Raw genomic sequence first — 25,734 nt, forward strand, 5'->3', positions numbered from 1 at the left:
TTACGCAAATTCCAGCAAAATCCAGCAAAATCATCATGTAGCTAACTTATCTGTTATTCTATTATAAAAAGCTAGTATAAATTACTAAAGCATGGCTGATGCTTCACATAGCTATGTTGACCCTCATACAGTATCATATTTTTATCTACCCATTCTTGAATTCTCTTTTTTACCAATTTTTCTAGTAATTTTACCACCATGCCTGAGATACTGATTGGTCTATAATTTGCTACTGTAGTCTTAGAACCTCCCTTATGTAAAGGAATAATTTTGCCCTCTTTCCACTCCCTTGGAACTCTACCAAAGCTGAGACTTAAATAGCTTAGCCAAAGGCATTGTCAGTTAGTTCCCTTGCACATTCTTGCAAAACCTTAACTGATATCCCATCTAATTCCACAGCTGTATTTACATTGAGAATCTGCAATATCATAAGAATCTTCAATTCATCCACCTCTTTTCCCACCATAGTGCTGTCACCTAGGCTAAAGCAATAACCTCACTAGGAAGATATATGCTTGCAAAGTGGTCACTCAGTAACTCAACTATTTTATCTGCTTCTGTCTCCTCGTGACCATCATCACTCATTAAGGTTCATCGTCCATAGTTATTCTTCCTCTTACTTGCCACATAACAAAAGAACTCTTTGGGATTTCCTTTGGCCTGCTTGGCTAAATTCTTCTCATAATCTGATTTTGCCTTCTTTGCCATGCTGGTCACCTTTCTTGTCTGAGCCTTGTACTGTTCATGAGTTTGCTGGTCACCTTTCTGTTTATATACCCTCCACAACATTTTCTTAATGATATTACTCATCCATCTAACTCCTACCCAATTAACCCTCCTTACCCTAAACACAATTTAATACTGCTTCTCTAGAAGACCCTTAACTATATCCCATTCATTACTAATATCCTTATCCTGCAGTGTTTTATGCCATGGTACAGATTTTTCCTATGCATGTCATAATCACCTGCCTTGTAGTTTCACAAATATCCCTTCTTGGTAGAATATTCCTCATGTTTTACAATCTCCCAAATCAAGCCCATATGGTCACTTTCACTAAATGGAGGCAATGTAAGTCACCTTGATTATGGATAGCACTTCTGATCCTATGGCTAGGTCTAATACTCTCCCATCCCAAGTCCCCTCCATCACATATGGCCTTAAGTAATTATCCCTCAGCAGGTGTATTCATTCTATTTCCTTTGTGAAATGTGATCTTTTCACAAAAGAAATTCTATTTCCTTTGTGAAATAGAATTTCACAAATGAATATTATGGGGGGACTTCATAGTTGAAGTCCTCCCCATAATAATCACTCGACCTGCACTGTACTAATTTGGTGATGCATGTCTTCCAGATTATCTGTGGAACTCTCTGGCCTATAGCAACAACCAAATGTATATTTTGTCTTATTGGTCTTAATCTCACACCAGATTGCCTCAAATGAACAGCCACCCTCCAGCTATCTCCTATTCTTTTTTGATTACAATTCATCAGCTATCATCAGCAGTACTCCTCCCCCATCCTATCTTCCCTGAAAATACTAAACCCTTCATATTCAATTCCTGTAACTACATCATCTGTTAGCCAAGTCTCACTAATGCCTATAACATTTGGCAAGGTTGCACTAACCAATGGCAAAAACTCCTCCCTCTTGTTCCTAATACTTCTGGCATTAGTATATAGAAATGGCAACATCCCTTTATTCTCCCACTCACCTTTACTTTCTGCATTGACTATCCTATTCAATATTTTTGCTTGAGAGACTAGATTCCTCACTTGATCATTTTCTCACACTCATTCGCTTCATGGGTACCTTCACACAAACTCATTTGCTTCCAACCTGATTGCTTAAGTTTTCCTGAATTTGCATGTCAGTATGCTTGGATGAAGAATGCTCTCTCCAGACACCTAACACCAAAGCCATTCAGATGCAATCCATTTGCATTGTACAAATTCTGCTTTCCATCAAACGGAGACCACAGATCCACAAATTCTACATCATTCCTTTTGCACAAACTATGCATAGAGTCTCCAAAGCTATGAATGCTCTCCTCTTCAGTTCTCCTCTATCATAGCGTGGTAAGAGACTTACAATCTTCACCTTCTCGCTCTTCAGTTTTACCTCTTCTAACAACTCCTTTACATCCTCCCTCATAGAATACTTCTTGCTTCTCAAATCACTGGTACCAACCGAGACAATAATTTCTTTCGACTTACCTTTTTTGAATCCGGATGGCATTGTTATTATCATGAACTGTTGTTCCCAGGAAACACGATTTTGTCATACTTTCATTAAGTACTCCCCTTATTATTGAGTCTCCATACATAATTTTCTTCTTAACTTATTTTTTCAGTCAGTCTTTATTATTCTTTCAGATCATCTGCTTCTTTATTTTTTTCAGCCGTGTTTAACTCTTGCAGCTTCTGTAGTTTTTCAATTTTGCGCTTTGTCCTATGAAGCATAAATATTTCTTTGACATCCATTTCATTCTTCTCTATTTCCACAGCTGCATGTTCAACATTATTAACATCATTTTCTATCTTATCGTCAGTATTTGTTGCATTCTCGTCGCCTAACAGACACTCAATTTCAAAACACTTAATGCACACTCTCTCTTTCTCCAGTTAAAATTTCCTTCCATGTATTTTTTAATTTTCTTGACATAACATTTCACATACACTGCACTGAATAACATCCCTCAAATTCAAATCGCCAGACAACGTGGTCTTTGCCGCTATTGTTCATTGCTTTGGTGCCATGCCAATAATATCACAATAAAAATGTTATAAATATACTAATTCTCTAAAAACATCAAAATCTACAATAATACACTATAATACTCTAATTTTCTGATGGAAAAAAAACACAGCAAATCAGATAAAAATCGCTAATTTCACATGAGAGCTAAATTGCATGCTAAATACTTGAAGAAAAAAAAAGTTATCAAAAATCTGAAATATGGAAACGGAGTTAGAGTAGATGATATTTGACCAGATATATTCAAATATGGAGGTATACAAATTTTATGGTGGCTACACTGTATAATTCAGGTCTGGTAAGAGTGTTGGATTTCAGATGACTGAAGTAGACCTGTCATAGTACCCATCTATAGAAAGGAAAATAAAACTGAATGTGAGAATTATAGAGGAATTACCATGCTGACTTGAGAAAATGCTAAGCAAAATTGTGGAAGGAAAACTTGGAGAAGAAAAAACTGGGTATAGGACAAATAGAGGTTGTCAGGATCACATTTTCACTTTATGACAAATAGTTGAGAAATCATGGAAATATAACAATGATCTGTATTTAAGTTTTGTAGATCTGGAAAAGGCATATGATAAGGTGCCCAGAGAAAAGCACTCTTTGAAACACTACAATTATAAGGGGTAAATGAACATTATACAGAGAAATACATAGTCTATATTATTATTATTATTACCGCAAGACCTCATGGAGTCAAAGACTCATCTGGGAGGTCCTTTTATCAAACACACAGCTCATCATACCGTGTTTTAAACACATTCAAACTCTTTGCAGACACCACATTCTCAGGCAAGGCATTCCAATAATTTACAACTCTGCACGAGAAAAATCTGCCTCTCATTCCCCTACTCACGCCTACTTTATACAGTTTCCAGAGATGACCTCTAGTTCTACCCCGATCTCCCACTAATTTCTGTAGAACTTCCCCAGCATTGATCCTATAACAACCCCTTACCAACTTGTTAGGTCTCTATCATATCTCCCCTCTTCCTCCTGTCCATCAGACTCAAATTGCATCTTCTCAATCTTTCCTCATAATCGACATTCCAGAGGTCAGAAACTACCTTAGTCAGTCGCCTTTGGACCCTTTCCAACATCTCTTCATCCTTCTGAAAACCAGGTGACCAAATCTGGGCACAATAGTCCATGTGTGGCCTAATCAAAGCCTTATACAATGGATCATTCCCAGAAGTCTTTGTGTTGTCTTCACAGTTTTGGCAATGTGTCCCCTAAATTTTAGATCCTTATCCACAATCACCCCAAGATCTCTTATTTCCTCTACTTCCAACAATATATTCTCACCAAGCATAAATTCTGCATCCCATCTTTGTTTTCCAAATTTTAAAACCTTACATTTTTCAACATTGAACTCACATCCCCATTTGCTTGCCCAATCACTCAATTTATTCAAGTCTTCTTGCAAGGCCACAACATCTTCACTACTCTTTATGGTTCGTCCCAACTTTGCATCATCTGCAAACAACTGAATATCTCCATCCAAATCTTCGCCAATATCATTAATATACAAGTTAAATAGTAATGGCCCTAAAACAGATCCCTGAGGCACTCCACTAGTGACTTTCCTTTTCCTGGATATTGCACCCCCATACACAACTTGTTGATACCTATCAGATAGCCAGTCTCCAATCCAATGCACTAATCTAATATCCAACCCCATCTGCTCTAGTTTGACTGTCAACTTATCATGAGGCACTCTAGCAAAAGCTTTTGCGAAATCCAAGTATATTACTGTGTATCCTTCTCCTCTGTCCAAGGAAGCAGTCACTTTATTGTAATAAGTAAGTAGATTACTAAAACATGACCTCCCTTTGGCAAATCCATGCTGTCCATCAAAGATTATACCATTGTTGTCAACCCAACTCTGGATCCTAGTTCTCACAAGCTTCTCCAACAACTTAACCACAACACCTGACACACAGATAGGCCTATAGTTTGATGCTTGAGTTCGATCACCTCATTTATGAAGTGGCACAATCTTGCCCTCCTTCCACTCCTTAGGAACTTGACCGAGTGCAAGACTCATATTAAAAAAATATGTCAAGGCATGTGTCAACTCCCTGGCACATTCCTTCAGAATAAGTGGTGATATATTATCAAGTCCCACAGCCTTATTAACATCTAGTTTACTCAACTCCCCATACACCTCTTGCTCACTTACAGTCAGCCTCTCCTCCCCATCATCTACTGCTCTCAATCTCTCCATGAAGTCATAATTCACAAGACTGAAAGATCTTTATGAACTGTTCATTAAGTATCTCCACCACACATTCTGCAACAGCTGTCTTTATACCATTTTCTCCTATCAATGTCATCCTTCCATAATCTTTCTTTTGCTAGCTACATATCGAAAGAACGCATTAGGATTCTTTTTGGCTTCATTAGCTAACTGCTGTTCATACCTCTCTTTAGCTGCTCTCACCAACCAGGTCACTCCTTGTCTGGTCTTTGTAGACCTAATGGAATTGGTTATTTCAACTTCTCTTATGCTGCCTCCACAATGCTCTCTTTCTCAGTATCGCATGCTTAATCTCTTTATTCATCCATCTCACACCTCCCTTATTTAACCTTCTCACCCTTGGAATACATTTAGACATTGCATCTACTAGATAGTTTTTGAAAATCCTGCAAGCTTCATTGATCTCTTTTCCAGCTAACTCCTCATTCCATGTTACACCTGCAAGTGTCTCCTGAGCTCTTCATAATCATCCTCCTTGTAGTTCCACATATACCCTTTTCTCACAGAGGTCCTCACACTGCTGGCAACCACCCAGGTAATCTCCTCATGGTCTCACTAATTGGTGGATGATTTGACACCTCATTTATAATTACATCCTCTGATGAGATGACCAAATCCCAGACCCTCAATCCTTGCGTGCCCTCTGTTACATGCTGTCGGAGGTAGTTATCCCTCAAAAACTCAAGGCACTCATTTTCTTTACTTCCAGTTGCTATCTCATCATTCCAGTTTATATTGATATAATTAAAATCGCCCATAATGATTACCCTTTTCTTATTTGCTTGGCTAATTTGATTATACATTTCATTATCACCACCATCCACATTACCTGGTCTATAACAACATCCAACCAAGTATTTGATTCCAATGACCTCTATCTCACACCATACTGCCTCAAAATCACTGGCACTATTTCCCTCTTGCATCTCTACTTCATATGGACATAACTCTTTGTCTATCATCAATAGCATTCCCCCCTTCCTTTTTACCTCTTCTATGCTCACGAAACACATCATAACCTTCCATCTCTATTCCTGTCAGGATGTCATCCTCTTCCAACCATGGAGTTGCAAGTCAGCAGTTAGAATTAAATTAGGTACAGGAAAGATGGTTTGATGTTAAATTAGGTGTCAGACAAGAGACACATTATCTTCACTGTTATTCATTAACAATATATATGCTAACCGCCGGCCTGGTTGGCCAAGCGGTTAGCATATCCGCTCTCCAGCCAAGAGGCTGCGGGTTCAAATCCCGCCGTGGGCATGATGTTTGTGATTGTTTGTGGAAACATTAGTGGTGGTGGCGGGCAGTAGATGGCGTTGGTGTAGTTGGTGGACTGAGTGTGTAGACAGAGAGCTGTGGAGTAGGTGCCCTCCCTCGATGAGCCTTTGGACTCCCTGGAGGTATCACGTAATAATAATAATATGGAACACATTATGCCCAATGAAAATGTGGTATTAAAGGACGGAAATATAGTATTACATCTGATATCAAAATTGCAGATATTAATCTCAGCTCTTTACTTATGCAGATGATGTTATAATTCTAAATAAACTAGAACAAGTCTTCAGGATTCCTTGGCTAAACTGAATAACTGCAGTAATAAATTTGGTGTGAAAATCAGCAATTAAAAGACAAAAGCAATGAAAATACACAAAAGTATTCGAAACATCATCTGCATCCTGAATGGAGAATCTGCAGAACAAGTAAAACATTTCAACTATGTAAGAATAATTTTTGGTGAAGATGGCAAATTAAATATGGAAATAGACAACAAGAATTGGCAAATGTGGTAGGAAGTCCAATGAATAAATTTATATGGAATAAGATAAAAATTTGCCAAAACACAAAATGAGCAGTATACAACACAGCTCAAACTAGTTTTTACTTATGGATATGAGAGTTGGGTTAGAAATAAAACACTCGATCAAAGATAAGAGATCCTTGATATGAGAGTTCTGAGAAATATTAGAGGAGTGAACAAACTGCATCAATGTCAGCATCATAATAAGAATGAAGATATTAGGAAAGAACTTGACACTGTTAGCATTCAAGAATGTGTTAACAGAGCTAATGTCAGGTGGCATGTTCACAGAATGGGGGTGAAAAGGTTAACAAAACAAGTGTCCTTTTCCAGGATGGCAGGAAAAAGGCCCTGAGGAACACCATGATCTGATCTAGATGGATTGATACAGTAAAAATTACCATGCCTTAGAAGATAGAAATATAAGATATGATAATATTGGAGCCTTGACAGATAATAGATTAATTTGGAGGAAAATTGTCAATAGGAATTTAGTAATGATGTAACTACAGTGGATTCCAGTTGACTGGGACACATCAGGACTAGAACACTTTGTCCTAATTAAGCAGTTGCCCCAATTATGTAAAATTTCTTGAAAAAAAGCTAAAATAAAAATAAAAACTAAAATTGTTTAAAAATTGACAAACTTTCAGTATACCTTTGTTAACCACGTCTTTATTTAAAAAAGCTAAAAGTACACATTTGTGTCAGTATCCCTAAAGAAGTTGATTTAGGGATATCTATCTGTCTATCAAAGAAACATATTTTCCTAATAATTATTTTGGAGAAATTTATCGAGCGTACCCTAATGTGTTCCCTTTCTAGACTGCAACTTAACAAAATCAGCACAGGTATCTAATTATAAAGGACTGCCTTCATTGCCTTCTTGCATAACGTAGCATCATAATTCAGCAATAAATTTCCAGGCTTCCTGGTTAGTTACTTGCTCATGTTCAGGTGTATCATCCTCATTACTTTCCTTGTCTTCTGGAGTCTTTATTTGTTTTGTTGCAATTTGTTCAACAATGGCAATCTTATAATCTTCATTTTCATTGTAACATTGAGTCAATGCATAAAAACTCTTCATAGTTTTTGACGTGTTGCAGTTCCAAAGGTGATTTCATTTTCATTATCAGTCATATCTGGCATTTCCTGGTCTGAATTCTTAAAGCCACAATGTGGCTTTAAGAATTCAGACCAGGAAATGTTTTGCTGCTTTGCTGCTTACTTCTTGCCAACTATCTTCACCAAATTGTACTGCATGTAAAATGGTAGCCTTTGTGCTGATATCTTTGGCCGTTGAAGATGACGTCAGTAGATTTTCTTCAATTCTTTAAAGGATGTAGTGTACCAACCTTCCACGATACAATGTCTTCACATTTTTTTATGATTCCCATGTCCAGTGGCTGTACCAGGTGTTATCAGAAAGAAATTCAAGTTGAATGTTTTTCAAACAATCTAATTGAGGATGTGCTGCACAACTGTCCAGAAGCAGAAGAATCTTTCTTGAATTTCATTGCAATTCTGCATCCCAACTGCAACTCATTCCTGAAAAATAACAGAAGTCTTCCATGCATTCTTGTTGGCCCAAATAAGTGAAGCAACTTTGGGTTATATTCTTGATTTGTTTCCGTTCTTCGGTATTTGTCCCAAATAAATGGCTGTCCTGATTAACTGATGTCCCAATTAACCGGAATTTACTGTATTTCATACAGTACCATCATAATATCCTGTACATGTCCTGAGTGTATATGTTAGGAATCTGATGATGATGATGTATTGATATCTATTCTTGTCGAGAGCTACTTACTACTGTGCTGACCCTGCTTGTTTCATTTGTTTCACTGCTTGCAATCTTTCAAAGTAATTATTCCAGACATCTAGAATAACTTTAGTTTTCATGTCAACTTTACATATCTGATTCCTTTTACAGTATACTCTTTCCTCCATTTCTAAGCTTCAACAAATTGTACCTCCAGAATCTTTTGCCATATTTCTGATATTTAATTTCTATGTTCATAACAAAGTCATCCTATGACTTTTGTTTAGCTAGTTTCACACAATGCTTTGCTTTTTTACATTTTTCTATGTATTCTCTAAGAGCACAAGCTGACTTTACTTGCCATGAACTTTCGATATGCTTTCTTCTTTTCCTTGACTGCATCTTTAACTTCCTGATCTGGCATGGAGTTCCAATTTTTCTATCCTTACAGACAACCTGACCAGCTATTTCTCTGGCTGAATCAATCAATGTTTTACTCAGGGTTTGCCAATAAACTTTCAAGGTTTGGTTTGCACTTTCAAACTCTTTCATTCTTTTTCTTTGAATAATGTTCATGTATTTGCTGCTCAACTTTGAAAACTTTTTTTATATACAGTTCTTTTCAATAAGAAATTTCAATTTATCCTGCTGAAAACTAAATGGTGATTACTTCCAATTTGAAATCCACTGTATACTCATGGGTCATGAGTATACAGAGGATTTCAATTGGAAGAACAGCAGAACATTGTGCTCTTCATTTGGAAAAGACCTGGGTTCGATTCTCGTCATGATGAGGGGAATCCTCATATGGGCTTTTTCAGTTGAAGGTGAGTTAGCCAATCTGATACGGTATAGCACGGATTTTTCTCCTGGAAACTCAGGTTTTTCATCCCATGTACAGACAAATCAGCTTTCAGAACACATGCAATTTACAGACAAAAATTACTGTTGTTGGTGGTGATGGACGATAGATGGCGTTGAAGGTAGTGGTGTCGTAGTTGGAGAATTAAATAGTAGTGGAGAGGATGAGATGTATTTAGCGAAGTGGAGTTGTATGTTCTCCCACGATGAGTCCTTGGACTCCCTGGAGGTGTCACATAATAATCATCATCATCAAATTCCTGCCATGTACCCTCAAGGGGTGTACAGGATATGATAGTACTACATGAAATATTTACATCATTATTAACTTCCTATCTACAATTTTCCTCCAAACCAGTCTGTTACTTGTCAAGACTCCAACATTATTAGATCTTATATTTCTATCATGTAAGGTACTTTGTACCGTATCAATTCACCTGCATCTTGGTCTTCCTGGGGGTCATTTTCCTATCAACCTGGCAGAGAACACTTGTTTTGCTAATCTTTCCTTGCCCATTCTGTTTAAGTGACCATACCACCTGAGATTAGCTCTGTTAACGCATTCCTGGATGCAGACAATGTCAAGTTCTTGCCTAATATCCTCGTTTTTTATGATATTTCCATTGATGCCATCTGTTCATGCCTCTAATCTTTCTCAGGACTCTCATATCTGTGGTCTCTAGTCTTTGGTCAAGTGTTTTACTTCTGATCCAGCTCTCAGATCCATAAGTTAAAACTGGTTTGAACAGTGTCTTCTATACAGCTAATTTAGTGTTCCGAATAATTTCTCTCTTATTCCATATGAATTTATTCAATTGACTTCCAACCATACCAGCTTTGTTGATTCTGTGGTCTATTTCCAGATTTAATTTACCATCTTCACTAAAAATCATGCCTAAGTAGCTGAAATGTTTTACTTGTTCCACAGGTTCTCTGTTAACAATGCAGTTGATATTTTCAATGATTCTGCCTATTTTCATTGTCTTTGTATTGCTGACCTTCATACCATATCTATCACAAGTTATTCAATTTAGTCAGGGAATCTTGCAGACTTATAGCAGATTTATTTAGAAGTATAACATCATCTGCATAAAGCAGGGAGCTGACATTAACATCTCCAATTTTGATATCATGTTTAATACCACTTTCTTCATAATGTGATCCATATAGATAATGAATAACAGAAGGGTAATGTACATCCTTGTCTCACACCAGATTTAACATTAAACCATCTTCTTGTACTTCCTTCAATTCTAACTGCTGACTTACAACTCAAATAAAGACTAAGTATTGCTTGATATAATGCCCCACTGACCCCATATAACTGTAGTGTATTGAATAGCTTCTCTCTTCACACCTTGTCATATGACTTTTCCAAATCGACAAAGCTTAAATATAGATCTTTATAATATTCCCATGATTTCTCCACTATTTGTCGTAAAGTGAAGATCTGATCCTGACAGCCTGAATCCAGCTTGTTCTTCACCAAGCTTTTCTTCCACAATTCTTCTCAAGTGTCTGAGCTATACTTGCATAAATCTTATCAGGAACACTCAGTAGGGAAATACCTCTGTAATTCTCACATTCAGTTTTATTTCCCTTTTTATATATGGGTACTATGAGAGCTCTGCTCCAATCATTGGGAATTCGTCTCTCTGTCCAGTGTTAGATCCTGAATGAGGACCTTTTTATCAAAAGGGTCATTCAGTTAGGATTTAACAAGAAACAAAATTCTGAACTAGAAATATTTGTACTTTTAGTCAAAACAGCAAAAGGAAAACATGTTAGAATTACCCTAGAAAGAAGTAAAGTAGAAGTGAAATTTATGTTTAAGTAAAATTGTATTGTTAAGAAAATGTTGGTATTTTAAATATGCTCTGTGTAAGAATGTATGTCTAAGTGCGAACAAAGGTGCAAAGATTGCTAGCTAGCTGCCTATGATGATGTAAAGCCGAAAGCAATCGTGGAAGATGCGTTCAGTGAAAAGAGCGCTCTTCAAGGAGTGTGATGCAACCACATAATGGTGAATAGGAGAGCGCAATGAGAGATCCTCCATACGACAAGAGGGTGCTACGAAGGATAATAAAAGCGAGTTCACTTGGGTTTGAAGCCATTTTTTCTATTCCTGTTTCCTCATGTGGACCAGCAGTGCTGACCGATCGACAGCAATCTTCACGGTTGCTAACTGAAAGAGTTGGGCATGCTATACGTGAGATGATGGCATCCACAAACTCAGGCCATTGGTAAGAGTTTCCCGATGCGAAACAGCAGAAAGTCTCCCCCTGAAGGACGGCAGAGCTGACAACGATGAAGACCCGCTAGACGAGCATTAGTCCAGCAAAAGCAAGGAATGGCCATTTGTGTCGATCAGAGCAAGCTCCACATGGACCTGACTAGATAAAGCAGAAAGACGTCTGACTACAAAAGACGGGCAAAAGGAGCATGATGACTGCTCAAGAAAGTTGTAATGTACAGAAATTTCATTATTCATGTAACAATTAGTATTGGAGAAAAGAGAGAAGAACAGATTTCTAATTGAAGGGAAAGAGAACTTTTAAGTGACTTTGTGCTCAGTAACTTATTAACTATATTGGACTAGTAGTCTGAGAGCCTGAGAGTATGCAACACTCAGTTGAATGTGAATGGAATTTGTTAGCGAACTTTGCTTAGAAATTGAACTGGTGTTTTATGAGTGTGTGTGAATCTTTTAACCTAGAGATGTAAATAGTGTTTTTGATAATTAGAATGTTCCTTTATTGCTTAGCTAGTGAATTAGAATTTTGATATGACATACCTTTGATGTGTAGAAGTCTATCTGTATGCAATTTGATATTTGTATGCAATTTGATGCAAAAGTTTGGACCTATGAATACAGAGAAATTAAGGGAATTTAGAAAGCTAAGGCCATGACTGCAATGTTGAAATTTTTATAGGCACTTAATACTTTAACAAGATTAGGTAATATTTGAACTCTGGGAAGGTTTCTTTGAGCAAGAATTGTTCAAATTCTTGTTCTAGGACTCTGACTGGCACAGCTAAATCAAACAAATTTTGTCAGAGTTCCGAAAGGAGAAATGGCCCCAGAGTTAGAGATTTAAGCTTAGTAGGCACAAGAGGGATAAGGAAATAATGGAAAAAAGTAACGACGTAACACCAGGCATTCTGAACTATGCAGTGCAGCCACTGTAAGACGTTTATACCACCATACTTCAGCATTTCTGGTCAAATATCATCTACTCCTGCTGCCTTTCCACATTTCAAGCCTTTGATGGCTTTTTCTACTTCAAGTATGGATATGTATTCCTGACTGTATGTCTGTTGAGTGTTTTTTTATCGCTGTGCTATCACTGCTTGATTCATTTAGCAAATGAATTGGTAAGATGGCATCCACAAACTCAGGCCATTGGTAAGAGTTTCCCGATGCGAAACAGCAGAAAGTCTCCCCCTGAAGGACGGCAGAGCTGACAACGATGAAGACCCGCTAGACGAGCATTAGTCCAGCAAAAGCAAGGAATGGCCATTTGTGTCGATCAGAGCAAGCTCCACATGGACCTGACTAGATAAAGCAGAAAGACGTCTGACTACAAAAGACGGGCAAAAGGAGCATGATGACTGCTCAAGAAAGTTGTAATGTACAGAAATTTCATTATTCATGTAACAATTAGTATTGGAGAAAAGAGAGAAGAACAGATTTCTAATTGAAGGGAAAGAGAACTTTTAAGTGACTTTGTGCTCAGTAACTTATTAACTATATTGGACTAGTAGTCTGAGAGCCTGAGAGTATGCAACACTCAGTTGAATGTGAATGGAATTTGTTAGCGAACTTTGCTTAGAAATTGAACTGGTGTTTTATGAGTAAAGTTTTATGTGTGTGAATCTTTTAACCTAGAGATGTAAATAGTGTTTTTGATAATTAGAATGTTCCTTTATTGCTTAGCTAGTGAATTAGAATTTTGATATGACATACCTTTGATGTGTAGAAGTCTATCTGTATGCAATTTGATGCAAAAGTTTGGACCTATGAATACAGAGAAATTAAGGGAATTTAGAAAGCTAAGGCCATGACTGCAATGTTGAAATTTTTATAGGCACTTAATACTTTAACAAGATTAGGTAATATTTGAACTCTGGGAAGGTTTCTTTGAGCAAGAATTGTTCAAATTCTTGTTCTAGGACTCTGACTGGCACAGCTAAATCAAACAAATTTTGTCAGAGTTCCGAAAGGAGAAATGGCCCCAGAGTTAGAGATTTAAGCTTAGTAGGCACAAGAGGGATAAGGAAATAATGGAAAAAAGTAACGACGTAACACCAGGCATTCTGAACTATGCAGTGCAGCCACTGTAAGACGTTTATACCACCATACTTCAGCATTTCTGGTCAAATATCATCTACTCCTGCTGCCTTTCCACATTTCAAGCCTTTGATGGCTTTTTCTACTTCAAGTATGGATATGTATTCCTGACTGTATGTCTGTTGAGTGTTTTTTTATCGCTGTGCTATCACTGCTTGATTCATTTAGCAATTTTTCAAAGTAATTACTCCAGACTTCAAGGATATCTTTTTCTCCCATTTTCATGTCACCTTTATCATCTCTAATGCCTTTTACAGCACTCTTTCCTCCATTTCTGAGCTTCTTCAACAATCTCCAGAATATTTTGCCACCTTCCTGATATTTATTTTCTGTTTTTGCCAAAGTCCTCCCATGACTTTTGTTAAGCTAGTTTTACACAGTGTTTAGCTTTCTTACATTTGTCTCTGTATTCTCTAAGAGCAAAACCCAGGAACTTTTGATATTCTTTCTTCTTTTCCTTCACTGCCTCTTTAACTTCCCATGTCCACCATGGAGTTCTAATTTTTCTATCCTTGCAGACAACTTCACCACATGCCTCTCTAGCTGAATCAATCAGAGTTTTCTTCAAGGCTTGCCACTGAATCTCCAAGGTTTGGTTCCTGTTCTCAAACTCTTTCATTTTTTCTTCAATAATCTTTGTGTATTTTAGTCTACAGTTCACACCTGAGAGATGCTCAACTTTTATTCGCTTTAAAACTTTCTTAGGTGTTATTCTTTTCAATATGAAATTCAATTTTATCCTGCTCAAGACTAAACAGTGATCACTTCCAATTTCAAATCCTCTATACACTCTGGTGTCCTGCACCAGGGAGAAAACATCACTATCAACAATAACATAGTCAATGAGACTTTTCTTATTCCTTGCCTCTTCTCTCCACGTGAATTTGTGCACATTTTTATGTTTGAACATGGTGTTAGTAATAACCAGTCCATGTCCTGAGCAGAAATCCAACAGGTATTTGCCATTATTATTAGCTTTGCTCTTTTCTCCAAATTTTCCCAAAATATTTTTGTACATCTGACAATCATTTCCTACTCTGCTATTTGGATCCCCAACAAGGACCAACTTTTCCTTTTTCATTGTGTCAGATGCTTTTTCTAAAGCATCAAAAAATTCCTCCACTTCTACCTTAATAGAACCTTCTGTGGGACCATAGGCACAAATAAGTCTTATTGTTCAGTTCCCCATTCTCATATTTGCCCACATCACTCTACTTGAGACTGCCTGCCATTCAATAAGATTAGCCTCATATTTTGTGTTGAATACTATGGCTACTCCTTCTTTTCCTTGATTGTCATTGCCTGAATGTAACATTTTGTATTTATTGCTCAGAAAGATCTCATCAGTTTTTGTCTTTTTTGTTTCAATCACCCCCCCCTCCCCTATTATGTCGATCTGGTACTTATCTAATTCCTCCGCTAGCTCCATTTCTTTGCCATTCAGGATTCTTATGTTGATAGTATCGATCTTCAACTCTGGTGATGTTGAGTTGGGGTGTATTTTCAGATTTGTGTCACGTAATAATAATAATAATAATTATTATTATAATTAACAATGGTACAGCCAGTGAGACGTTTCTTATTTTCTTGCTTCTTCTCTCCATGTGAATTTATGAACATTTTTATGTGGAACATGGTGTTAGTACTAATTAGTCCAGTCCTGGGTAGATCTCCAGTAGGTAGCTGTGCTCTTTTCACCAAATTTTCCCAAACCATTTCTATATGTCTGGTAATCATTGGTGAAAATGATCTGGGTCTAAATTCTGATTAGGATGCAGGAAACATTTATAAGACTTTTCAATTGAAAGCAAAGTAACTAGTGCCATGAAGGAGGGGAGGCAGGGTTTTTTCTGAAGAGCATCCCCTTGAAAACAAAAACTGACCAGAGAGCATATACAAATAAGAAGGATAACTATCCTATGTTATGTTATGAGATATATATGCACATGTATGACATACAAATTATTTCTGGCCAAACTATGTGCACTGTATGATGGGAGAACACACACGCACGCACACACAAAAGAAATATTTCATATTATTAAACTATTGAATTACACTGATGTTTTTAAGTATAGAAAGTACTGTCATACTTATATTTATTTAACTCCATAACTGGGACTAGGTTTTCAACAAGAAGAAAACCATTGTCTTCATAAAACTGCCTTTGTTTCTGAGAAAGTTTTGGATTTGGAAGAGTATACCTAAAGCTTGCATCTATTTGCCTTAATGTCTAATAAAAGAATTAAGGAATCAAACAAAATCGTTAAATTACTTATTTTGTTCAGGTTATTTAATCATAATATGCAGAGTCCAATATTTAATAAATTAATTTTATATCAATTATAATTTATATACAACCAACATCATTATAACAAGTTTTAGTTATAATGAGTTTTGTCCCCATCCTTATTCTTCTACATTAAACTGTTACAGAGTAGAAACTTCAAATTATAACATTCTTAGCCAGGATAACTCTCAGGTAATAAGAGATTTCTGTACCATTTTCTAACAGTTACTTACTTGTATAGAATTTATGGGAACAAAAACACACGTGTTAGAGCAATTACTTTACTTACAATAAAGAAAATAACATTTGATGTTTCCAAACTCTATATCAAGGTTATCACCAGGAAAACACATATATATATATATATATATATATATATATATGTACAAAGATGTCTACATGTATAATGCACTAGAGAAGAATAGTGATCCACAAGTTTTCCAGCTGTGTTAAGTCAACTGCAGACAAGGGTATATACAAAATAAGATGCAGGTAGATTATTATATCTGTACAGGAATGCTTGGAGTCTTGAGGTCTCAATATGTTGGGACCTCAGATTGTAGGCATTAATGAAACCTGGCTATCAGAATCAGACATACTAGTTGGTATTGAGTATAAAGGGTACACTATTTTTAGGAAGGATAGACAGGATTGGAGAGTAGGAGGTGTGCTGCTAATGATATCGGATGACTTGAATCTAGTTAGTGTTAAGACCTATGATTGTAGTACTAGTAACAGTATTTCATGTGAGAGTGAATTTGAACCCATCTGGCGTGAGGTGGAATCTAACAAGATCAATTACATAGTGGAGCATTGTTAAAGACCTGGTGGATCGGTTGCTAGTGATGAAGAAATGCATCACCAAATAATGGGTGTGAAAAGAGTAATCATAATGAGAGACTTTTATTATCCAAATATTGATCGGAGTAGCAGTAAAATTTCATGAGAAGAATGAAAATGAATTTATTGAACTGTTGCAAGACAACTTCCTCAAGCAGCATGTGACAGAAGGAACTCGAGGTCAGAATGTTAGATTTGATTATGGTGTCAGAGAGCATTTCAGTTAAAGACATAACTATTCTGCCTCCAGTTCGTGACAGTGATCATGAGATACTCACTTGGGATGTGACTAAGTTTATGAATGTTCCATTCAGAAAAGGTTACATGCAATAACAAATCAGGAAATGATTACTAAATAAAGAGTAAACTGAGTTCTGTAGAATGGTATCGGTTACTGGATGAGACGAATATCGATAGTGCATGGGAAGCATTTAAAAATTACTTAAATCATGCAAAATCAGAATGTGTCACAAGAGTTTAAAGAATAAATAGGGTAGGAGTCAAATGTATATGTAATCTTATTAAGCTAGAGATTCCTAAGAAGAGGATGCTGTGGAGGAGTACCCTGTGCATTAGGATGATGTCTGTTATGAAAATTATAAGCAGCAGGCTAGAAGAGTCACAACTGTTGTACAGAAAGTCAAGTCTGAGTATGAAAAGAAACCGGTTCTGCAACCTACAAGAATTCTACCAATGTGCTGCAAATAAAAGATAGAAAGAATATGAAAAAATAATACTTCTAAATGAAAAGAGAACTAAAAAATAGAAACATTGATATAGCAGTAATAACTGAGACTAAAAAGAAAATTAAGGGATCTAAAATTTTGGAAGATTATGTCATGATCTTCTCCGGAGTTCCAAAAGACAAATGGGCTTCATCTGGAATTGCAATTTGGATTAATTAAAAATGGAAAAATAAAATTTTAGATTATAATTGGGTATCAGACAGAATAATCAAAGTCAGAATGAAAATTATGATCAAAAACATTCAATATTTTCAGAATTTATGCACACGTAGATGAAAAAGAGGAGGAAACAGAAGAATTTTACGGAAAAGTTCAGCATTGTATTGATGAAACGAATAAAAATGAAGTAACAATCTTGATGGCAGATTTCAACATAGAGTGGGAAATAACTGAATAACAGGATGCATTGGATCAGAGGGAGAACCAGTAATCAATATCAATGGAATTTTATTAAGAGACTTCTGCATATTTAACAACCTAAAAATCAGCAATACTTTCTTCGGGCATAAAAATATACATAAATACACATGGGAAGCACGAGGAACTAAATTAATAACAGATTATGTTATTATTATTAACAACAAACTAAATAATAATATCAAGGATACAAGGGTTTTTAGAAGGAGTGAAATTGATAGTGATTACATGTTAGTTGAAAGCAGATTTGAATTCATAAAAAGAACCACATACTTCAAAAGAAAAAAAGGCAAACAATCAGCATCTAATAAATAGTTTAGAATTCACCTCCTAGAACAGGAGAGTGTGTTAGAAACTTATATAAAGGCAGAATAAGAGATAAAATCAAACCAACCACAAACAATATTGAAACTGACTGGAATAATATAAAAGAAACCATAGGGAAAGCAGCAGAAGAAAGTTTAGGTTACAAATCAAGGGGAAAAAAATGGGTAAGAACTTGGAATGATGACTTAAAGGAATTAATCAAAAGGATAACATAGGCTTTTAAAATATATCTGCAGAGTACAAACACTGCCGACTATATACAATATAAGAAACTACTGGCTGAAGTCAAAAAAGCTTTCCAGAAATGTACACAGAGAGGACTGGAATAAATATGTTAAATCACTAGAGCAGGATATCACTGGACCACATAGAACAGGTTTTAAAATTTTCAGGCAGCTACAAGCAGCAGAAAATGACCAATTAAGAAATAATCTAATTTCCAAAGAGGATTGGACAGAACACTATAAAATATTGTGGAATGAAAAACAAGAAATAGAAAACAATGACAAAACTCAGGGAAGTGAAGATATTAATATACAGGAAAGTAAAGAAGAAACAGTAATGGAAGAATCAGAAAAAGAGTTAAAAAAAAAATCAAAAAATAGAAAAATCCTCGGACTGGATGAAATATCTGTTGAGCTCTTTAAATATGCAGACAATAGCTCAAAAGAAACCTACTTAAACTCTTCAACAATATCTGGAAATATCAAAAGATCCCAAAAGAATGGGAAACTGGTGTAGTAATAAATATTCACAAAAAAGATTCCAAGGACAAATTTGGAAATTATAGAGACATTACTCTCTTAATAACAGCATCTAAACTACGAGGGTGGTCTGAAAAGTTTTCGGCCTAACAACGAAAAAACTAATTTATAATTTCAAAATTATTTTTATTTTTGAACATAATCTCCCTTAAGACTAATACATTTATTCCAGCGATGCCCCAGTGCCATTATCCCGTCACTGTAGTGGTTCTCAGTAAGATCTACAAAATACTCCTCTACAGTTGCAATCACCTCTTGATTCGAAGAAAAATGCTGACCAGCAAGGAAGAGTTCTAGTTTTGGGAAGAGATATAAGTCAGAGGGAGCCAAATCTGGGGAACAGGGTGGATGTTCAAACAATTCCTAGTGCAGATCCCTTAATTTTCCCATTGCCAAAACACCCCTTTGTGGGCAGGTGCATTGTCCTGATGAAAGATTTTCATTTGCAGAAGAAAACATTTTTCTTCTGCAAACCGGGTCTTTTCTCAAAATTTTCGTCCAGTCTGGTTAAAAGATCGGAATAATATTTCCCGGTTATTGTTTATATCCTTATCAAGATAATTAATAAACAAAATGCTGTTAGCATCCCAAACCACCGATGCCATGACCTTTCCTGCTGATGGAACCGACTTTGTCTTTTTTGGCGCTAAACAACCCACTTCTGTCCATTGTTTTGACTGCTGTTTGGATTCTGGTGTGTAACGGTGAATCCAAGGCTCATCCATAGTAATAAATCAATGCACAAAAACAGTTTTATTCTTGTTAAAACACTCCAAGCACTGTTCAGAGATTTTCATGCGAGTGCCTTTTTGATCTGCTGTGAGCAAGCGTGACACCCATCTTACGCAAAGTTTTTTCATTTGCAATTCTTTATGCAAAATATATCCTATACGTTCTTTTGAAATGCCCATAGTCTCAGCAATTTCGCACACTTTGACTCGCCAGTCATCCAATACTATATTGTGCACTTGATTAATGATTTCTGGTGTTGTTATTTTTTGGGACGTCCTTCACATGGATCATCTTCAAGGCTGGTAATGCCAAGTTTAAACTCAGCCCATTTCTTAATTGTCAAAAACGAAGGAGAAGAGTGCCCATAAACTTTTATGAACTTCGAATGAATTTCTTTTTTACAAAGAATTTTATAACCGCACAATACTCAATTTTATCCATTTCAAGGGATAGAGACAATACTTTTGCTTCAGACAGCTGTATAAAACATACTTGATAGAATGACTTGCAATTTCACATGGATGCTTATGACAGATGTACCAACTTAAAAAAAAAACGTTGCCAAGTGTTGTCATCTATGAATGAGGCAGAACTTTTCAGACCATCCTCGTATATGCAAATATCTTAAAGAACAGACTAATTAAATATACAGAAAATTATTTAGAACAACAGTTTGGTTTTAGAAGAGGGAGAGGATGCCCAGATGCCTCTTTCACAATACAACAGATAATAGAAAAAAGAAAATAATTTAACCTGCTCACCTTCCTTCTATTTATTGACTAAAAAAAAGTATGATAAGCTGAACAGAAATCTACTATGGAAAATATTACAAAATGATAAAATACCTCCTCAATTAATTAAAGCAATAAAAAAGTCTATACAGAGAAACAAAAATTTGCATCAAATTTGCAGATGGAACATTATCAGAACCTATAACTACAAAATACAGGAGTAAGACAAGGCTGTGACTTATCCCCCATTCTATTCAACATTTATATAAACAGAATCCTAAAATAATAAAACAATTGTCAAAATTATATACAACTTATTATTTATATACAAATATACAGCTAAATACAATACTTTATGGAGATGATCAAGTATTAATTTGAAATTCAGAAGATAAACTCCAAATTGCAACTAAACATCAAAATGAAATAGCAAAAAAAATTTTAAATGAAAATCTCTGAAACAAAAACAACTTATTATTTATATACAAATATACAGCTAAATACAATACTTTATGGAGATGATCAAGTACTAATTTGAAATTCAGAAGATAAACTCCAAATTGCAACTAAACATCAAAATGAAATAGCAAAAAAAATTTTAAATGAAAATCTCTGAAACAAAAACTATGGCAATGCACGTGCCATTCAAAAAGTCAAAATTATGCTTAACAATAAAATAATAGAACAAGTTATGGAATTCAATACCTGGGATATATAATTTCGCAATACAATATTGATTCACAGTTGGAAGCAAGACTACAAATTTACAATAGAATGAATGGCATAATTAAAAGAAATTTTGGAAAACACATGACTAAAGAAACTCAATTAACAATACATAATATGACCTCTAAAACATCTCTCAAATTTGGAAGTGAAACTTGAATTTTAAAACAAGAAAACAGACAAAGATTGAAGCAGCATAGATGAAGTTTCTAAGACCTGTCATGGGACTCACTAGATTAGATAAAAAGAAAAACACAGAAATAAGAGAACACTTAGATTATTATTATTACAGGTAACTCCAAGTAGTCCTTAGACTCATCGAGGGAGGCCCTAAACATCATGTCAACAACTATTCAGCTTCCACAGAGTATCTATCATACTTTGCCTTGAATCCACTCGCAGCCATGGCACCCACAACAGACTCTGGCAACTTATTTCACCATTCTCCATGCAAAAAACCTAGTTCTAACACCTTTGCTAACCACACTCTTGCCCAGTTTCCATGGATAGTCCCCTAGTCCTCCCACCACCAGACCTGTTCTGAAAAATATCCTCTGAATTAATCTTATAGAAACTCTTCAGTAATTTGAATGTTTCAATCATGAATAGAAGAATACCAGCAAAATTGGCTACACCACATAGAAAGAATGAATAACAATAGGATTTCTAAACTAATACTAGAATATAAATCCACAGGAAGAAGAGACCGTGGATGTCCAAGATTAAGATGGAAAGATCAACCTCATCTGCAGGGCAGGAGTGGAAACAATTTATGATAATCTCATTGCACAAGGGAGTGGCAAAAAAAGATGTATCCAATTATCGACCAATCAGTATCTCAGGAGTGGTGAGGAAGATTTTGGAAAAATGATTAGGGCTTGCATTTAGAAATGGGTTAACAGGGAATCTCTACTTTACAATGAACAGCATGGGTTTACTAAGGGAAAGTCGTGTTTTAGCAACTTGCTCACATTCTATAATAATGTTACCATTGAAACAGACAAGAGAATTGGATACACCATGATACTTTTGGATTTTGCTAAGGCTTTTGACAGAATACAGTATGGAAGACTGTTGCATAAATTGGAGAATACGGGTTTCGATTATAAAATATTAGCATGGATAAGAGGATGGCTGATTGACAGATATCAAAAAGTGGTAATACATCATGTGATGCGACTCTGCAAGATTTAAGGTAACCAGTGGTGTACCACAAGGATCAGTCCTTGGTCCGCTGTTATTCAATCTGTACATTAATGAAATTGTGAAGGATTTGGTAGGTGACACAACTACTTACTGATGATACAAAGATAGATAGGGTAATCAGGGATGCTGCTGACATGCAGTACTTGCAGAATGATTTGAAGAGGCTGGAATTGTGGACATGGGAAAATGGATATCTTAAATAAAAAAAAAAAGAAGAAAGTGTTATTCATTGCCCTGCTTCTTCATGATTTTTGGCATGATTAGATATCCAATGATGTATTATATTGGTGGGATTATGCTAAAAGAAACTGATCTAGCTAGGGATCTTGGAGTGCTTGTTATAGATAGGAAGTTGAAGTTCAGAGGACATGTAGCAAAGATTGCAAATACAACTCAAAAGATAATTGCAATGCTGAAACGAACTTTCACATGTAAAGATAAGGATGTCATTTTGCCTCTTTACAAGGCCTTGATGAGACTTCACTTGGACTACTGTGTGCAGGTCTGGTCTCCTGGTTTCTTTTGAGATACTGATACAGTGGAAAAGTGCAAAGCAAAGTGATAAAAATTATGTCAGGATTGTGGAATGCTGATTATGAAAACAGATTGAGAATTTGTAGACTGCACACACTAGTACACAGGAGAAAGAGAGGTGATATGATTGAGACTTACAAACTTCTGAAAGGGTTATACAGGATTTCAGTTGATGGAATTTTTCATTTTATGGAGGATGGGAAAAGGACAAGAGGGCATCCTTGGAAGCTGAGAACAAATGCCGTTAAGAAGGGGGTGAAGACTAGATTTTTCTCTCATAGGGTGATTTATTTATTTATTTAGTATTTGGCTTAGAAGAATACATGCATATGCTACCACACACACACACACACACAAAAAAACAGGACAAAAACCAGTAGTATCATCCACAAATAATTCAAAAGCTCAACAAGAGTGTGGACTTCACATACTAGAAGACAGAAGCAAACTCTACACAGTTAAATTCACTATCAGAATCAGGAGCCAACAACAGGATTACATCTCACTCAGGACTTTTGATGCCTAGACAAGAAAATCTAGACTAAAGAGATCATCCACTTTACAATACGATCATGTAATTAGAAAACAGATTGACTAAGAACACCTGTCCATTGAAATAAGAAAAAAGCCATTCCTTTCCACTATTCTGCCAAAAAACACAATGATAAACTTAAATCTCCTACCTTGTTCAAAAAAGGATTCACAAAAAGAAAATAAAAAAAAAGGACTTGACACTATGCATCACTTAAATAATCTAAACCATTTCATTGCCTACACCGATGGATCATCTGATGAAGCACTCAACCAAGGAGGAGGTTCAGGGGTATTTCTAACTCTACCTGGAGGCAAGGAAATGCAAATCAAAACCCACAGCTGGCAAAATAGCTTCAAACTTCACTTGTGAATTAACAGCCATACAAGCAGCTCTCAAGTTCTCTGTCTCTAATCCGGCAATAAACATTACAGAAGGAATAACCATATACAGCGACTCTAAATCTGCACTTCAAGCATTAAAAAATGGAAAAACAAAACTCACACAGGAAATTCATGAACAACTAACAACGTTAAATTTGAAAAATAAGAACTGCATACTGCAATGGATACCAGCCCATGTAAATATTGAAGGCAATGAAAGAGCAGACAGTCTAGCCAAAGAAGCAAGACATTTACCTCAAAAATTACGCCCACTATCACTAACCGATGCTAACTCTGTCGCCGAAATAAGATTGGTAAAACAAACACTCAAGAAGAAGAATGAAATCAGTGAAATTAATAAAAATAGAAAAATAACCATGATCATCACCAGACTAAGGAGAGAACGTTTTAAAGGCATGAAAATCCAGCCAGACGGAAGTAGGAGCTATGAAGCATGCAAGAACTCTCCAAGAGTTGAACTAACACCTGCTCATATTTATTCTTGTCCTAAATTTTACTGCTCTACAGAAAATTGACAATAACCCTAGAGAAAAGCTCTACTCCATCAAAGTTCAACAGTTCCACGGCCATATCTAGAAGCTTTTCAATGGACTCAACAACAACAACAACAACAAATGAATACAATAGTGTTAAGTGACACTGTAGTCATATATACATATAAAAATATTCAAATAAGCATAAAATTAAAACTGAATGTCTAAGTTTGACAGCCAATCAACAGCATCTGTAGAAACTATTATAAAGTCAGTTAAAAGTCCCGTGTAGACTCTGTGAGGACAGTCAAACGTGATATGTTGTATAGTTTGGTTATCCTCACCACAGTAACAAGATGAATTTGATCATATTCCCCAAGTAAACAAGGAAGCTCTGCACCTACCATGGTTGGTGCAAAACCTATTTAGGGAGGTCCATATTTCTTGAGGTAGGTCGAACCCTGATGGAGGGCTGTTTGGGTTCAAGATAGTCTGCCAGATTATATATTATTGGATAAGGATACACAGTGATATACTTGGATTTTGCAAAGGCTTTTGATAGAGTACCTCATGATAGATTGACAGTCAAACTAGAGCAGATGGGGTTGGATATTAGATTGGTGCATTGGATTGGAGACTGGCTATCTGATAGGTATCAATAAGTTGTGAAAGAGGGGGGGGGGTGCAATATCTGGGTAAAGGAAATTAACTAGTGAAGTGCCTCAGGGGTCTGTTTTAGGGCCATTACTGTTTAACTTGTATATTAAATATTGGCGAAGATTTGGATGGAGATAATCAGTTGTTTGCAGATGATGCAAAGTTGGGACGAACCATAAAGAGTAGTAAAGATGTTGTGGCCTTACAGGAAGACTTGAATAGATTGAGTGATTGGGCATAGAAATGGGATGCGAGTTCAATGTTGCAAAATTTAAGGTTTTAAAATTTGGAAAAGAAAGATGGGATGCAGGATTTATGCTTGCTGAGAATATATTGTTGGAGGTAGAGGAAATAAGAGATATGGGGGTGATAGTGGATAAGGAACTAAAATTTAGGGGACACATAGCCAAAATTGTGAAGACAACACAAAGGCTTCTGGGAATGATGCAGAGGACACTGACGTGTAGAAGTAGGGAGATTCTTGTTCCGTTGTACAAGGCTTCGATTAGGTCACACATGGACTAGTGTGCCCAGATTTGGTCACCGGGTTTTCA

General features: G+C 36.1%; 1 protein-coding gene across 3 annotated transcripts in view; it reads right to left on the reverse strand.

Moving 5' to 3' along the window:
* The window catches only part of LOC150106220 (phytanoyl-CoA dioxygenase, peroxisomal-like), a 237,370-nt gene that overhangs the window by 136,556 nt on the left and 75,080 nt on the right, over nt 1-25,734 (reverse strand). For all 3 annotated transcript variants that reach the window (XM_090392244.1, XM_090392245.1, XM_090392242.1), the window contains exon 3: nt 15,895-16,034. In XM_090392244.1, the coding sequence (XP_090248370.1) occupies nt 15,895-16,034 (140 nt within the window). The remainder of the gene's footprint in view (nt 1-15,894; nt 16,035-25,734) is intronic.

Source organism: Typopeltis vanoorti, chromosome 5 (assembly GCF_054136105.1).
Source record: "Typopeltis vanoorti isolate ZY-2024b chromosome 5, IOZ_Tvanoo_1.0, whole genome shotgun sequence".
NCBI lineage: Eukaryota > Metazoa > Arthropoda > Arachnida > Uropygi > Thelyphonidae > Typopeltis > Typopeltis vanoorti.